The sequence below is a fragment of the Ambystoma mexicanum genome, chromosome 6p (genome assembly GCF_040938575.1).
Source record: "Ambystoma mexicanum isolate Mex_15411 chromosome 6p, UKY_AmexF1_1, whole genome shotgun sequence".
Classification (NCBI taxonomy): Eukaryota; Metazoa; Chordata; class Amphibia; order Caudata; family Ambystomatidae; genus Ambystoma; species Ambystoma mexicanum.
Window position 1 is genome coordinate 479,320,556 of NC_090935.1, and position 17,795 is coordinate 479,338,350.

General features: G+C 48.0%; 1 protein-coding gene across 1 annotated transcript in view; it reads right to left on the bottom strand.

Annotated features, from left to right (window-relative positions):
* Positions 1-4,249: 4,249 nt before the first annotated feature.
* The window catches only part of DHX29 (DExH-box helicase 29), a 1,426,484-nt gene continuing 1,412,938 nt past the window's right edge, over positions 4,250-17,795 (bottom strand). Inside the window, exon 27 of the mRNA XM_069627279.1 lies at positions 4,250-4,538. Coding sequence (XP_069483380.1) covers positions 4,492-4,538 — 47 coding nt within the window. The 3' untranslated portion in view covers positions 4,250-4,491. The remainder of the gene's footprint in view (positions 4,539-17,795) is intronic.

The following is a 17,795-nucleotide window of genomic DNA, read 5'->3' on the forward strand; positions in this document are numbered from 1 at the left end:
TAAAACAAAAATAAATAAATAAAAATATACCATGGATATAGGAGACAGACAATGGCAGTCTACCCTCTACACTTGATATGTCACTTTGACGGCTTGTATATGGCGACTCATTACAGAGGCTACCTTTGGGGTACAAGCATGGGCAGAGGTAATCTCATTCCAAGGAGGACTCAAGCTCTATGGTTGTTTGCAGCAAAAATAGCAAGACATACATTTCACCCGTCAGCTTGCTGGAATCCGAATAGTAAACCACAATTTTATTTGGTGGATACAGGAGTACAAGCTTTCCAAAGGAGTTCGTTTTGACGAAACAAATTCAGTTATTTCGATAGCTAACTCCCAGTATGTTTGGGGAAGATGTTAAATCATCTATGTGTCCACGACCCCTGAAATCCACAGGACAAGAAATAACACAAATATGTTGTATTAAAGACTATATTCCCAGCCCTTCAGGACATTCTTGCCGTCTATTCAGAGCCTCCGAGTGTTGATACTAAAATATAATTCCATGCCATTGGTTTATGTGAATACAGAACGAGGGTCACATTCACCTCCCCTTTGCGAAAGTGGGACTGGACAATCTTGCAGAACATTTTCCCTAGTGGCTTGAAACTTAGTAAGAATTCTGAGCACAGAGGTGGATACCGCCCGTCTCCCAACTCCTGTCCCTCACAAGTGACGAATACATTCTGAGGTGGTCCATCTGCTGTGCAAACTGTGCACAGTGACCAACAAGAGATGCGCCTCCTTATGCCTCCCAAGTAGATCTGGGGAGGGACTCCAAAGGGGTTGCTCTTCAACTCCCATATGATGGGCAGTTCCAGTGCGACTTCCCTCCTCTTCCAAGGCGTATGGATGGTCCTGCACAAATTAACCCTATCAATACCCTGTCGTTGCATGCTAATGGTTACAATGGACAGAATTGATTCGAGTTTTCAGACCCTTTGCACCTGGCACATAGAATCTTCAAGCAGATTCAACTGAGGCACAATCTGATGTCACAAGATGGGTGGGTTGCTTCTTCATCCTTTCAGTTCTGCCAATGTCCTTAGCTGCCGGATCCCTGTGAACTTAGGTCTATGGTAATTTTGGAAGGAAAATAATCAACTTGTTCCCAGAGTAAATTGTCATTGTTCAGCTATTGGGCTTTTAGAAGGAGTATTCATCCTCTTGAGTGTTCTTTAGATGTTGTTCTATCTTTCAGGTCTGATCTGACTATCCCAGAGATTCACGTTTGCCAAACATACATACCAGTCATTACGGTATATTTGAATTCAGGATGTACTTGTTTTTCTCTTCACAACCTTGTGATGTAGAGGTATTTGCATGGAGTGCTACATATCTTTGCGCCAGTAAAATCTACCATCCTGTTTGGTACCTAAACTTAGTTTTTATAGCCTTAAAACACAGATTTGAGCATGTAGCCTCTAGATCTCCAGTTTCAGGGAAGTCCGTCTTTCTGGTGGTCGTTACCCTTAGCCCACAGGGTCAACAATATTTAGGCTTTATGTGCAGATTAACTCTTTGTGGATTTCCACAAAGATACAGTAGTCTTTCAAACCCCCACCCTGCCTTTTTGGCTTTATTGAATTTTTGCTGTGTCAGAAGAGAGAGAGGGAAGGAGGGTGGGGGTGAACTGAGAATATCTGTTGGCATAGCAACCGACAATGCCACGTCATGAAAAGGCCACTGCACTAAAAAAATAAATTCTAACTCCTCGGCCATACTATCCAATGAGGAGTTCCCTAACAATATTTAGTCCAATCAGCAGCTTTGTAAGAAGCAAGTCAGGTGCCAGGCTTTCCATTTCCCAGCCACGCAGTAATTTGTAAGGTTGCAATGTTGGGCTACTTAGCATACAATTGGTCTATTTTCGACAGCAGATTATTTTTTGTAGTCCTCCCGAGACTGTTTCGCTACATCCAACCTCTCTACCAAGAGCCACTCCACACCTCTCAGCCACCCACCCCATCCCCATTACATGTGCTGCTCGGGTTTTGGTTTGGGCTATTTTGACAAGTCCTCCCAAGGCTGCTTGATTCATTTTGTGTGCCCCCAACCAACTACCAAAATCACCCCACTCTCTACCCACAACTCTCTTACCTCATCCACCTCCCAGTCTCTACCTCTACCCATCCACTCTACCCCCCACCCACCCTATCCCCAATCTCACAATAACCCATACTCTCTTTCTTCCCCCACTCTTGTCTACACAACCCACCCTCTCTACCCACAGCCACCCACCAAACCTCAACTCTCTTTACCCCATCCACCCTACCCCACCCACTCTAAGGTCACTCTCTACTTCACCCCTGTCTACTCCATCCACCTAATCCCACTGTCTACCTCAGCCACCCCGTCTACCACCACCCACTCAACCCTCTCTCTACCACCATGCATGCACCCTACCCCCAGTACCACCACCACACACCCGACCCCCTCTCTCTACATCTACCCAGTCTCTCTACCTCCAACCACACTACACCACCTCTCCAGGCCCACCCACACATCCTACCCCCTCCCTATAGCCCCATTCACCCTACCTCCTATGATCCCCCACCCAAGTACCCTACCCCCTAAATTCACAAACCCACCCTACACGTCTCTGCCCCCACCCACCCTACACCCTCTCTAATCCCACCCACGCATCCTTCCCCCTCTCTATAGCCCCATTCACCCTACCCCCTACATTCTCCCATCCAAGTACACTACCCTCTCTATTCACTCCCACCCACAAACCCTACCCCCACCCAGCCTACACCCCCTCTCTAAGCCCACACACTTATCCTACCCCCTCTACAGCTCCAGCTACCCAAGCCCCTCTCCTACCACCCATGCACCCTACCCCATCCACCACCCTTAGCCCCCACGTATCCCACTCTAAGCCCACACACATCCTATCCCCTTCTCTATAGCCCCATCCACCCTAACCCCTCTCTGTCCCACCCACACTACACCCCATCCAAGCACACCCAACCATTCTCCCCTCTCCATACCCTACCCCCCCATTCTCCAACCCACCTATCCTACTCCATCTATTCCCCCACCCACCCACAACCCCTCTCATCCTTCCTCTCACATTCCCGCTTTATTTCTTACCTTTTCACCTTTTTACTCATATTTCTTCTTGCTCATCATCAATGGCACCCTTTACCAATGGGTTCTTCCTTTGCGCTATTCCCCTTCTCATACTCCTGCACACCTGCAGCCGTCATCACATCCGCCTTCGAAACTTTGCACTCTCCTCCGTGCACCCTGGTGCCCATACATACAAAGAACAGCAGTAAAGGTCAAAACTATTGGCTTGCCAATGCTTATTTGGCAAAGGTAGAAACTGAGTTCCGTTTTTTCCGCAAACCATTCCAATAAAGCTGAACAAGAGCTCCTGAGTTACCTTGATCGGAGCAAACATGTGGCACATGGGGGTTCTTCTCACAGGATGCAAGCTAGCAAAGCATCTGGATAAGGATTCTTGAAAACCGCGGTCTGCCTGCCACCCCCCCTAGGGGCATCCAGTACCATTCGGTCAGGGGAAAGGGGGCTTCTTTGACTTTTTGAAGGCGTTTTCCTTTCCAATGCATTTGCAAGGCAGCTCCATGGTCTACACTACATGCTATTTTCAAACATTACTCTTGTGCACTAAATAGTGCATCCTCCCTACATTACTTCTCTGCTGTTTGCTGGTATCACAAGCACATGGAGGAAAGGGGACAGGACGTAAGAGTAAGCACACGTTACTCCGTGTAGTGACAATTGTACTCCACCCCCATGGTCTCTTTCCTCCATATGTTCCGGCTGCAATCACCACTAATTATAGCCACTATTTTATCTGAAAAAACCAAAAAGGACTGACGGTTGGGCCGCACGTGGGTAAGCGAGCGTGTCCCACAATATGTGCCCATCATTTTTACAATGCAGTGCGGTATAAATGAGTGCACCGTCCCTTTCAGGGTGAACATCCCAAACGTTTGGAACACTGGATTAGCAGTACTGTACTCACTGTAGCGAGTAACCGGTACTGTTATCATTAGCTACTTCCCGTGCTTTACTTCTTTTCACAGCTCCAATCCCCCATATGATGGAAATGTGAAAGGGCGCACAACAGGCAGAACTGCCATGAAGTAAATGCTTTTTGGAGGTGGTAAGTGTCATACAAGTGATTGCGGTAATTTTCAATTAAACATTGTAAGCATTTTTTATTAATTATTTTCGGACTAAAATGAATGAAGATGCATGTCATTAGAAAACATAGGTCAACAAAATAGTTTATTGTACAACGTGATATAAGCCAAACTCATTAAATATACATAATGAAAACCATATAAGTCAATTATAAACATTTTCTTTAAAAAAGGCAAAATGAACAGGCAGTCCACAGCCAAGGTTGATTCCAACAATATTGGAAAGTTGAAATGTGTGCGCTTAAAAAGTCCACTTTTTTGCAGTCATTTTTTGTTCCTTTTAAAATTTCATAATTTAAGTCTTGAGTCATTATTCTGTTTTTATCAGTTCGGTTATGATGTGCAAAATCTTGTCATCTACAAAAGACAATACAAAAGATAAACATACGCAGCTTCACAAACAAGAACACAACAGAACGATCACATTTTGAAAAGAAATGCATTTAAATATTTGATTTATGCTAGAAGATTGGACCGAGACATTGCACAAAACTATAGTTTTGAAACACTTCAAAAACAGGCATTGCAAAGCCAATAGTGTTGGCGTTTACTGCTGTTCGTAGCATTTTGCGTTTATAGGCACCAGGGTGCAAGGAGGAGCGTGTAAAGTTTCAAGGAATTATGCGAGAAGGGATGCAGATGTGCAAGAGAATGAGAAGGGAAATGGAGAAAGCCATTGAGAGGGACGGGGGGATGGCATCGATGATGAGAAAGAGGAAATATGAGCGACAATGAGTGAGGGTGGGAGGCTAAGAGAAAAAGAAAGGGTGCGAGAGGAAGGATGAGAGAAAAGGTAAGGGCTGCGTGGAAAGGTGATAGTTGGAGAAGATGGAATGAGGGTGTAAGAGGGGATAGCTTCAAAGATGCTAGGGAGAGCAAGAGAGTTCACAGAGAGATAGTGAAAAGAGGGAGTACATTACAGCACATGAGAGTTTTGGATTTCAAGCCCTACCATAATACTTTTTAAGAGTTTACTTGCAAAGAACTAGTTACTCTTACCTTGTAACGTTCTTTCGATGGGATGTTCCTCCGACGTATTCCTTATCTTAGATAGAAATCCTTCAGCTTTGCTGGCCTCGGAAAATTTTTTCGCCAGAGGGCGCTGCGCGTCGATGATCGCCGAGTCGATGACCCTCGACGGCCTCCGTGCCGACGTCGACGTCATCCTGCCTATAAAGGCCGCGCGCAGCGTCCGTTGCTCAGTTCCGTTTTGTAGTCCCCAGTAATGTTTTTGGATTAGACTAATCACCTTGAAGGAGCATAGGCTGCAAACCCACAGGAAGTCATACTGCGGGGATGGATGGGAGGGTCGATAAGGAATACGTCGGAGGAACATCCCATCGAAAGAACGTTACAAGGTAAGAGTAACTAGTTCTTCGAAGGGATTGTGTCCTCCGACGTATTCCTTATCTTAGATAGACTCCCATAGCAGTGGTATTGTGACTGGAGGCGGGAGTAATAAAAGTTATGTTACCCTTCCAGAATGGACAGAGTGTAACACAGCCTTGCCGAATCTAGTTTCTTGACTAGAGGAGGAATCCAGGCTATAGAATTTGGTAAATGTATGTGCGGACGACCATGTGGCAGCCGCACATATATCTCGAATTGGCACCCCTCTTTGAAGGGCTGAGGATGTTGCGATACCCCTGGTAGAATGAGCCCTTAGATTTTGAGGAGGCTCCTTTCCTGCCAATTTGTAGCACTCCAGAATGGCTAAAATAATCCATCTGGAGATGGTTTGTTTTGTTATTGGAAGGCCCAACTTATGTCCTGCATAACCTACAAAGAGTTGGTCTGCTTGTCTGATCTTAGCCAATCTGCTGATATAAAAGCTCAAGGCTCGCTTAGGGTCCAGCCTGTGCAGTCTCTCTTCCTCCTTCCCCGGATGAGGAGGAGGGTAGAAAGAAGGTAATATAATCTTCTGAGTGATGTGAAACTCCGAGACTACCTTCGGGAGGAAGTTAGGCTTCACCTGAAGAACAACTTTGTCCTTGTAAAAGATTGTATGTGGAGGTTTACACGATAAGGCTTGCAACTCGCTAACCCTTCTAGCAGATGTCAATGCTATTAGCAAAACAGTTTTGAGGGTGAGAAGCTTCAATGAACAAGAGTGTAGTGGTTCAAAAGGGGCACCCTTTAGGAAGTTTAAAATTAGGTTTAAATCCCATAAGGGAACTTGAAAAGGTTTCGGGGGATAAACATTAGTTAATCCTTTTAGGTATTGTATTACCAATGGAATTTTGAAGTATGAAGGCTCCTCTGCAGTGCGCTTAAAGATTGATAGCGCTGCGAGATAGCCCTTAATTGTGCCAACCTGTAGGCCTGAATTAGCCAGGTAAAGTAAGAATGACAACACCATAGGTGTACCACAAGAAAAGGGTTCAATATTCTTTTCTCTGCACCAGCTGCAAAATTTGTTCCAACGGCAGCGGTATAGAGTTTTAGTTGCCGGCCTTCTGGCCGAAAGCAACACCTCCATAACATCATCCGGAAGGTCCCAATCCTTGTACCTCAACCTTTCAGACACCAAGCGTGAAGGTTGAGGGTCTTGATGGCTGGATGGAGAACCTGACCTTCCTTCTGCGAGAGAAGATCCTCTCTGTATGGCAGTCGAATTGGAGGGCAGATGGACATGTCTAGAAGGTCCGGGTACCACGTTCTCCTGGCCCAATCCGGGGCAATTAGGATCATGGTCTTCCGAAACCTTCTCAACCTCCTGATCATTTGAGGAATGACAGGGACCGGAGGGAACGCGTACAGAAGTGGGAACTCCCAGTCCACTACGAACGCATCTCCTAGAGCTCCTCTCGGGGGAAATTCCCTTGAGCAAAATCTGTCGCACTTCCTGTTGATACTGGTGGCGAACAGATCCACTTGAGGGGTTCCCCAAAGGGCGAAGATCTCTTGAAGGACTTCCTGAGCTATCTCCCACTCGTGAGAGACTGTGCTCTGCCTGCTCAGAGCGTCCGCTGTCAAGTTCTTCTCTCCGGCTAGGTGAATTGCCGATAGAGAGATTCCTTCCTGAATTGCCCAAAACCAGAGCTGCATCGCCTCTCTGCACAGTGGTAGTGAGCCTACGCCTCCTCTTTTGTTGAGGTAGTGCATGGCCACTGTATTGTCCGTCATTATTAGGACGTTTCTTCCCCGTACAGACGGCAGAAAAGCCTTCAGCGCTAGTCTGATGGCTCTCAGCTCCAACAGGTTGATATGTAGTCTGGACTCCGATGGAGACCAACGACCGCTGATGGTCAAGTCGTTGGCGTGAGCTCCCCACCCCGTGAGTGAGGCATCCGTGACTACTGTTATCTCCGGCCATGGTTGCCAAAACATTTCTCCTTTCAGGATGTTCTCCCGACAGGCCCACCACTGAAGGTCTCGGGCTACTTTGACCGGGATCCGAAGGAGATCTGTCATCCTTCCTGAGAACTGTGACCACTGAGTTCTCAGTGCCCACTGGAGGGATCTCATTCTCAGGCGAGCCTCCGGCACGAGGAATATGCAGGATGCCATGAGGCCTAGCAACCTCAGAAAGTCGTAGGCTGGGAGATATTGGGCATTCTGAAATCTGATGACCATCTGCAGAATATCTCGAGCCCTCACCTCTGGTGGCAAGGCTCTTCCCAGGGAAGTGTCCAGGACTGCTCCAATGAATTGGAGTCTCTGTGATGGTATCATCTGTGACTTCTTTAAATTGAGGGAGAAGCCCAGCTTGTGAAGGAAGTGGCAAACATAATCTAGTTGTCTCTGAGCCTGTTCCGAAGATACAGCTCTGATCAACCAATCGTCTAGGTAAGGGTAGACATGAATCCCTTCCCTCCTTAGACTTGCAGCCACAACCGACATTAGCTTGGTAAAGACCCTCGGGGCGGAGGTTAGCCCAAATGGCAGAACTCGAAATTGATAATGAGAGCTGCCAATTGCGAACCTCAGGTATCTCCTGTGCCTGGGATGGATCGGCACATGGAAATAAGCGTCCTGGAGGTCTAGAGATACCAACCAGTCCTGAAGCTGGAGGGCCTGAAGGATCTGAGAGAGAGTCACCATCTTGAACTTGTCCTTTCGGAGGAATTTGTTCAATTCCCGTAAGTCTAAGATGGGTCTCAGTCCTCCGTCCTTCTTCGGTATTATGAAGTAGGGGGAGTACCAACCCTTGTTCCTTTCCGCTACAGGTACCAGTTCTATGGCACCTTTCTCTAGCAGGTCTAAAACCTCCTGCAAGAGGAGCGGATCTGGAAGCTTCAAAGGGTTGTTCCCCGGTGGATGACTCTGAGGGATATGTAGGAAGGGCAGGCAGTAACCTTGGGCCACTGTCTCCAGAGCCCAAGCATCTGACGTAATAGCCTGCCATTCCGTCAGATGGTGAGTTAACCTGCCCCCTACTGGTGTTCTGTGAGGGGAGACCTCAGAGTGGTTTTGAAGCGGCTGATGCAGTTGCCGAAGGTAAAGTGGCTCCTGCTCCTGTGGGTGCGGCTTTCTTACCCCTACCCCGTCCACCACGGGTAAATCTTCCTTGGCCTCTTTGAGCCGGTCGACCTCTGCCCTTTCCATATGAGGAATAGTAACGAAAGGACCGTCCTCTCCACGATGATCCCGAAGGACGAAAGGTATTCTGACGGATAGCAGCTCCCAATGACTTGGCTGCTGCCTTGGACGTTTGCAGTTTCTCCAAACTGTCATCCGCCTTCTTTCCAAAGAGGGTAGAACCGTCAAAGGGCATATTCAAAAGCCTGGTCTGCACGTCAGAGGCAAAACCAGACTTCCTCAACCACGCATGCCTGCGGATTGTGGTACTTGCCGCCATGGCCCTGCTGATACTGTCAGCAGAATCTAGGCCAGTTTGTAGGGTCTCGCACATCGCATCTTTACCATCCCTGATGATGTTTAAAAATGCGTCCCTTTCCTCTCCTTCTTGGAGGCAGTCAGCCGCTGATGAAGCGCACTCCCAAAGGGTGTGGCTGAACCTAGCGAGCGTACAGGTCGCGTTAATAGACTTTAACGCCATGCTACAGGCAGAAAAAACCTTCTTAGCCATGGCATCATACTTTTTGTCATCCCTATCCTGCGGAGCAGTGGGGTATGCAGATGTGCTGCCTGATGAGGTTGCAGCCTGTACAACTAAGCTCTCAGGAGTAGGGTGTTTTGACAAATATTCAGGGTCAGAACTAGCCACCCTGTATTTTGTTGACAGTTTTTTATTTACTGCCGGGATAATTTCCGGCGTTTCCCAGTTTATCAAAATCCTTCTCTGTAGAGCAGAGTGAAATGGAACCACAGGATCCTCCTGTGGGCCCTTGTCCAGTATGTCAGTGAGGTCATCCTGCTGAAAGGCAGGAGAAGGTGCAGACCAACCCATAAATTCTATGATTCTAGACATCAGAGCTCTATATGGAGTCTCCGCATGTTCTCCTGGGTCTGGTTTGATAAATTCTGCTTCAGGAGAAGTGTCCAAGCCACTAGCTTCCTGAAGTGCATCCTGAAGATTTTTTAATCTTCTATCCTCAGAGGCGAAAGTCTCTGGCTCTGGTGATGTGGTCCTCTGTAAATCAATATCTTGGTCTGAATCCTCCCTTTCCTCAAAAATCGAGGTTAAAGGGGGATACTTTGGTTTTTGGAATGGTATAAACCCCATTTCCAATGCAGAAGGAGCCATCATCACAGGCCTTGAAAACGTCGATGTCGTCGACACCGACGTGAAAGTACTCGAAGGCGCCGTGAAAAGCGTCGAGAAATGTGTACTAGGCCTCGAGGAACTCGAAAGGATCGGAGTCCTGCTCGAGAACGACGTCGACGTTCTCGGCGTCGAGTCGGAGGTCTTTTGTCTAACCGTTGGCTGTGGAGTAGCCGTGGTTCTTTCCTTCACCGGCGTCGATATCGGCGTCGACGTCGGCGTCGACTCGATCGACTGATGCGCCGATGAATCCTTCGACAACGGCGTCGATGGCGCCGACCTCTGTTTCGAAGGAGTTTTCGACGATGGCGTCGATGATGCTTTATCTCCCGATGGCTCGAGGCGCTTTCGGGTTGACTTTTCCGCCGGGTACTGCGACTCGCGGCGTTTAGATTTTTTGGGTTTTTTACCCGGGGTATCACCCTCAGCTGTCTTCGAGGGGGACGAGGCCGCTTTCTCGAAGACGCTTAGCATCTTTTTCCTGAATTCCTCCCACTCAGCTTGCGAGCTGCGTTTTGTGGGGCAATGAACTCTCTCAGGAGAACTCGACGAAGATGACGAAGGGGATCTCCTACGTCTCTTCTTCGAGTGTCTCGATGTCGACGAGTGGTGGGAGCCACTTCGTGATCTAGATCGAGAGTGTTTTTTATGGTGAGGAGACGAACGTCTCGACTCTACCGAAGAAGCTTTCGAGGAAGTTAAAGTTGACCTACCTCTCTCGAGCTTCCCCCTACGCTCCTTCAAGGCTTTCGCCGTCATGGAAAGGCATTCCTCACACTCCGAACTCTGGTGCGTGATTCCCAGACACCACAAACAGACCCTGTGAGGGTCCGTCAACGACATTTTCTTCCCGCAGTCTCGGCACTTTTTGAAACCGGACCGAGGGGTCGTCGGGTCGGAGGAGGATGCCATCGATATCGAGGTTAAATATTATATACGTTATCTGACGAGAACTGAGCAACGGTGTTCCGAGGCACAACGAAGCGCGGAAAAACGGAACTGAGCAACGGACGCTGCGCGCGGCCTTTATAGGCAGGATGACGTCGACGTCGGCACGGAGGCCGTCGAGGGTCATCGACTCGGCGATCATCGACGCGCAGCGCCCTCTGGCGAAAAAATTTTCCGAGGCCAGCAAAGCTGAAGGATTTCTATCTAAGATAAGGAATACGTCGGAGGACACAATCCCTTCGAAATATGCTCATTGCAGCAACCCGACAACATGTAGATTGTGCATTTATTAGGTTTATATAGCACTTTACATTAAACAACAAGAATACATTAGAATACAATGGAAGCATAATTGTAAAACTTGAGACAAACCATCAAAAATAATATATAGAACAATTTGCAGAGGAGTGAAAAGAGAAACTAAACCGAGGAAGATTAAGAGGGAAGCAAGGTTAACTGGAAGGGGAGTGCAGAAGATGAGCTTTCAAGGAGGAACGGAAGGAGGACTAAGAGGAAATGGAGCAAATAGAGAGCGGTAGAGTGTTCTAGTGTAGCGGGGCAAGGAGCTGAAAGGAACGGAAACAAGAACGGGCACAAAGGGAAGGAGGAACAGTGAGTAGGAAGAGTTCTGCAGATCTGAGAGGCGCGAGGGAGCGTAGAACGAAAGAAGAGAGGAAAGGTAGGGGGGGGCAATATCATGAAGAGATTTAAAGACTAGACAGAGGAAGTTAAATTTAAGTTGAGAATGAAAGGGAAGCCAGCCTAGGTAAGAAAGCGAAGAGGAAATGGAATCGTGAGGAGAGAGAAGGCAAAGGGTACGAATAGCAGAGTGATAGAGGGATTTGAGGGGAGCCAGGTGAGAGGCAGGGAGGCCAAAGAGGAGAGTGGAGCAACAGAAAAGACGAGAGAAATTGAGAGAGGTAAGAGAAATGTGGTGGGTAAAGGAGAGGGAGGAGTCGAAGTGAAGGCCAAGATTGTGAGCGGAGGCAGAGATAGGGAGATTAGAAGGGGAGGGGGGAATATTTGGAGGAGGAGACGGAGGAGGAAGAGTGTTGGAAGGAAAGAATAAGACTTCAGTCTTATCAGTATTGAGGGAGAGAAAGTGAGATGACATCCAGTTTCTAACAGCAGACAGACAGGAAGAAAGATAAAGGTGGATGTCGGGAATGAAGGAAGAGAAAGAGAGAAAGAGCTGGGTGTCATCAGCATAGAAATGGTGGGAGATGCCGAATGGAAGAGATGATAGGGGCAAGAAGGGAAGTGTAGAGTGAGAAAAGGAAAGGACCAAGTACAGAGCCTTTGGGAACACCGAAGTCAAGGGGGAGAGTAGAGGAGGTATGACTGCCCCAAGAGACAGCGAAAGAACGCGTTAAAACTACAAGAATATCACTGTAGATTTATTTTTCACCTCTTGAAAAGACTGCAAAATAATGAAATCCTGAAAAATGATCTATTTAGCCTCACTGTACTTTCACCACTTTCAGAAACTCTGAAATAAGTTGTGTAGGTATGGGGATTCTTTGTCACAAGCTAGTTATGAATGATGCTAAGAATATTTGGCCATGGACATAAAACAAACCAATTTTCTGCATAGTAGACATCATGGATATAAACTAATCTTGAAAAGGGGGCTTTATTATGTTATTCACTTCAACTGATTTTGCAGTAGGCACAGATTTGCAAGATAATTGCTGCTGTTTCCACGCGTTTCTGTTGGCAATGCCCTATCGCGTATGGGAAAGGCTCTGCTGATGACAAAAAACATGCATTTGCGAGGTAACTAAGGTGCTCGCTGCAGAGCGACAAAGTTGTGTGTCTCGGGCAGGCTGTGATTTGGGAAATTGCAGCCCATGTTCGGCGTGGATTCTAATTGAAAATAAAATGTGCCCAGAACTCTCTGTGTGAGCCTTTGAAGTAAAGATGTGTACTGTGAACTAATTGTTCTAAACTTCCACCTCTGGATACATATGTGCAAACAATTTATTTCCAAATATCCTCCCATGCCGAGCAGGCCAAAATATCCCCAGAAAACCCAACCCATCCACTCCCGTAATTTGCTGCACAAATGGTTTTTGAGGAGCTCAATTGTGTGGGAAATAGCCCAATTTGGCAACCCTGGATGGGAGTGAGTAGACAGATGAAGGGTGAGCAGGCAAAGAAAGGATCACTAGGGCAGTAGAGGATGAAAGCATGTGCTTTCCAACGAGACTCCTGATTGGGAGAATCATTGTAAAAACACCTATGCATTGGTTTAAATGGTCACAGGACACAAAAAATACCATTTTCTAATGCAGCAAATTCATGCTTGAGCATTTCCAGTTACCATGTCAACCAGATACCCTGCTAATGAACACCCATGCTTCTTTCTTCTGTTAGCAATGCTTTGCCAAATATGCGACAAAGACCAACTAGGAAAGGTATTAATGGGGGGGGGGGGGGTCAAATGTTAATAATGTGTTTTACACTGCTTTGCACGCAGTAATTCAAGAAAATTAAAATATCCTTGAAGTTCCTTTTCAGAATAGGAAGTAATACTATTAGAGCGCCTTGCTGTGAACCCGTCTGCTTGTAACACTGATGCAAACATACAATCTGAGGTGTGCGGGCAAAAGCAGAGGGTGGGCTCCACTGGGTCAGTTTGCAATCTTTTGTTGGGAGTTTTTTTTTAACTCTATTCCTTTGTTTTTGGAGAATTTGCCTGTGTTCAGGGGTAAAAGTGACTATACACCGCTCATCTGTTGGGATGCTTTCACCAATCTTAACATGGGTGGACATATTCTTGCTAGAGCTATCCAAAGGTACACAAGAGACAACTGTATTTTTGGCAAGTGGGTGCAACAGAGATAATTACAATGCATCTATTGTTAATTGGGGAGAGTAGAGACTGAAGGAAAGCAAGCCCTTCATTGCTACATAACTCTGCTGCATGGTGCGTTCTGTATGGCCGACAAACCTAAAATGGCGGGGCACCGTAATATACCAAACAGTTGCTGTTCATTATTCTACTGTGCCATCTCACATCTAATGTTTTCACTTGATGTATTTTGCCTTGAGGATAGTCTTCTGGGAGTACGAATGTAGATTAGTCTGTGGTAATTATATTTTACTCACCGTAGTGACTAACATACTCTTAGTCCTTCCCCTTTCCTCCATACTGCATGGGCGTCCCTCATGAGGGACGGGAGACGGAACCTTTTTCACCAGAAAAAACCTTCTTCCCCTTTAAATTTAGAGGCGCGCGGGGGTGCGGCACTGTGAGCATGATTGATTGATTATTTTATTTCTAGAATGAGTTACAGGTTTTGCAAACACACTGCGCACAGACACTGGTTAAAACCAAAATGGTGTAATGATTTTTAATTAACAATAGGGTAGCCTGACACGTGTTTCGAGCACTTGCCCTTCCACTGAGGCTGAAGTCAGGTGTAAATTGAATGTGAACCAGATTTAAGGTAAGTGATTGATTACCGATTTCTCACGGGCTCCACTGTCACATGCAGTTGCAAAACCGTTTTGCAGCGGAGACGCTGCTGAAACGCGGAAATGCTGCTGAAACGCGGAAACGCATTATTATGCTCAAAGTGCTCGAAACACGTGTCAGGCTTCCCTAGTGTTAATTAAAAATCATTACACCATTTTGGTTTTAACCAGTGTCTGTGCGCAGTGTGTTTGCAAAACCTGTAAATCATTCTACTTACCTGGTGGCAGAATTGGCAAATCCCGCTCTCTGCATTCACCTGCAGCACTCCTGTCCTTGCGCTGAACCTCGCTCTTTCCCCCCTCTGCCAACTCCTTTTCTCTTATTTTATTTCTATCGCGCTCGTACACAAGTGTTTCAGAGCGCGAAAAGGCAAGGGAGGGGAACAGGGGAGAACAAAACAGCAATCTTACTAGGCCCAGTGACATTGAGAACGATCAAGTACATGGGAGAGGGGGAGGAGAAAAGTGATTGAAAGGGGGCAGAGGTGGAAAGTGCGAAGCAGAGGATAAACAGATAAATTACAATAAATAAATAATAAAGGCAACAAACAGTGTTAATGCAGCCAGCAATTTGCAAGTGCTAGGTTTAAGGCAGCATACAGGGTAGGTCTGATAAGTGCAGGAAGAAAAAGGGGGGGCTGTATGGGTACAGATACAGACCCCAGTGCAAGGGCTGGCCAGGAGGCAGTGCGGGAGGTTGGCAGGATGAGCAGGTACTTGGGCCCAAAAGACAGAGGGTGGCCAGGTGCACGGTGCCAAGAGAGAACAGATCAGCAGGGGAGAGGGGGAGCGAAGGCAGAAGAAAAGAGGTAGGTCTTGAGGTGCTTCCGGAACCGGAGATGGTTCTCCTCAAGTATTAGAGTAGCAGGGAGGCTGTTCCAGAGGGAGGCCCCAGCCGAAGGCAGAGATCTACCCCCAGCTTGTTTCTTAGAAAAACGACTGACCCTGAGTGAGTTGGAGGTAGAGGAGCTCGAGAGGGGAGGTATTTACAGAGGGATAGCTGAAGGTATTTTGGACCCAGGCCCCAGAAAGCCTTGTGGACAATGCAGAGGGTTTTGAATTTAATCCTTGCATCCACTGGGAGCCAGTGGAGAGATTTCAGAGCTGGAGAGATACGATCCAAGGGCTTGAGGCCAAGGACAAGTCTCGCAGTCCTGTTCTGGATTAGTTGCAGAGGGCGGAGAGTAGAGGCAGGTAGATTTAGAAAGAGGCTGTTCCAATAGTCCAAGCTAGAGAGAACCAGAGCTTGAGATACCATGAGCTTCTGGGGGAAGGAGAGGAAAGGCAGAGTACCTCTGCGGAGGTGCAGTCGGAAATTTGACTTAGAGATTTCAGAGATGTGGGCGGAGAAGGAAAGGGTGTAGTCAAAGATGACCCCGAGGTTCTTAGCCTCGCAGGTGGAGGTAGGAGGAGGGCCAAGGAAGGCCGGCCAGAGAGTGAGGGGAAAGGATGGTGAAGGTGTGCCGATGAGGAGGATCTCCGTCTTGCTGGCATTCAGACAAAGATCATTGGCGGCACACCAATCTTGAATGGCAGTTAGGCAATCAGAGATGAGAGAGGGAGAGGAGGTGGCAGAGGGCAGCTTGAAAATGAGTTGAGTGTTGTCAGCGTAGCACTGGAAACTTCAGCAGAAAATGCGCTGCCCTGACTCCGCCACCACACATCAGTACCCATAGGCGTGTCCACAATAGGTTTAACATTGCCTAATGACACCAGTTTTATCAGGGGGGAGGTTGGTGGGACGTATGGAGGAAAGGGCACTAAGCATTAGTCACTACGGTGAGTAACATAATTACGCTTACGTCCCGTCCCCTTTCCTCCATACTGCATGGGCGATTACAACTGAATATAGCCCCAGGGTGGAGAGGAGACCCTCCTTAAGCAAACAGGTTCTTAAGAACTGCCTGTCCGAAAGCCATGTCTGATCTAGAGCCGGCATCCAAAACACTAGTGCTTGCAGAAAGCTGAAGGAGTGGCCCACGTGGCCGCCCTGCGTGTGACTTGTCAGGAAACATGCCGCTGGAAAGCGATGGCAGTTGCCTTGGCTCTGACCGCATGGACATGCATGTTGGCCGGGGGTGGCATATGCTGTCCCTCGTAGGCTTCTCTGATGGCCAAGGCCATCCACCAGGCTATGGAGGCCTTGGATGCCCGATACCCTGGTCTTGAACCTCCAAAGGCAATGAATAAAGCGTCTGACTTACAGAAGCTCTTCGTCCTGTCCAGGTAGAATTTCAGTGCACACTTGACGGCAAGGCAGTGCAGAACTCTCTGCGCCTCGTCTTTGGGCTCAGCAAAAAATAATGGGCAGCACAATTTCCTCATTCAGATGGAATGCAGAAGGCACCTTAGGAAGGAACGTTGGGTGCGTCCGCAAGACTACCTTGTCCTTGTGAAACGTAGTGTATGGCTCTGAGGCGACGAGCGCCTAACAAGGCCGTCTTAATGGTGACCAGCCTGATGTCTGCGGACGCCATTGGTTCGAATGGTTTGTGCGCCAGGGCACGCAAGACTATGTTGAGGTCCCACACGAGGTGTGGCTTCTTGATGGGTGGGTAGAGCCTGGCGAGACCCGTCAAATGTTTCCTGACAATCGGGTTGGAGGATGAAAAACTCTCCTCCTCTGAGTTTCTGTAAGCCCTAATGGCTGCCAGGTAAGTGCGGCAAGTGTCCACCTGCACGTGTGAATGGGCGAGATGCGCCAAAAAGGAGAGCATGCCAGAGGGTTAATGCCCTTAGAGTCTGCCCAGTGGCAGAACCCGGTCCACTTACTCTTATACTTGGCCCTGGTGGATTTGCTCCTGGTGCCCTGTATGATCTCTAGATTAGCTTTAGAGAGGCTGAGATGTCCTACTGTAATCTGTTCAGGAACCACGTTGTGAGGGCTAATTTTTCAGGTGCGGTGTGGAAGACCCTGCCCCCCCTGCTGTGCCAGAAGATGAGCTGGGCCCATTGGCAGGCGCATGGGAGGCCTCTCAGAGAGGCTGAGCAGCTCCGAAAACCATGGCCTGGCTGAACACCATGGAGCTATCAGAATGATGCTGAGGTGGCGAGACTCCTTGATCTTGCATATCACCCTGTGAATCAGCAGTGTGGGCGGAAAGGCGTATGCTGTCATTCTGTCCCACCTGATCTGGAAGGCATTGCCCAGGGAGCCCGGACCCTGACCCTGCCAGGAGGCGAACAGTTGGCATATCCTGTTCCCCAGGAGGCAAAGAGGTCCACCTGAGGGTGACCCCATTTGCAAAAGATCTCCTGCAGGCACTAGGTCGTTCAACTGCCACTCGTAGTTATGCGCTCCCAGTCTGCTGAGCCTGTCTGCCTCCAGGTTGGATTCCCCCGGCAGGTGGACCACCGTGAGGTAGATGTTGTTCTCCAGGGCCCACTCCCACATGCCCTGCTGACTGCCAGCCTGCACTGTGGAGGGGATCCGGTACCTCCCTGCTTCTTGACATAGAACATGCTGGTCGAGTTGTCTGTCTGAATGAGGATGACCTTGCCCTCAATAACCAGAAGGA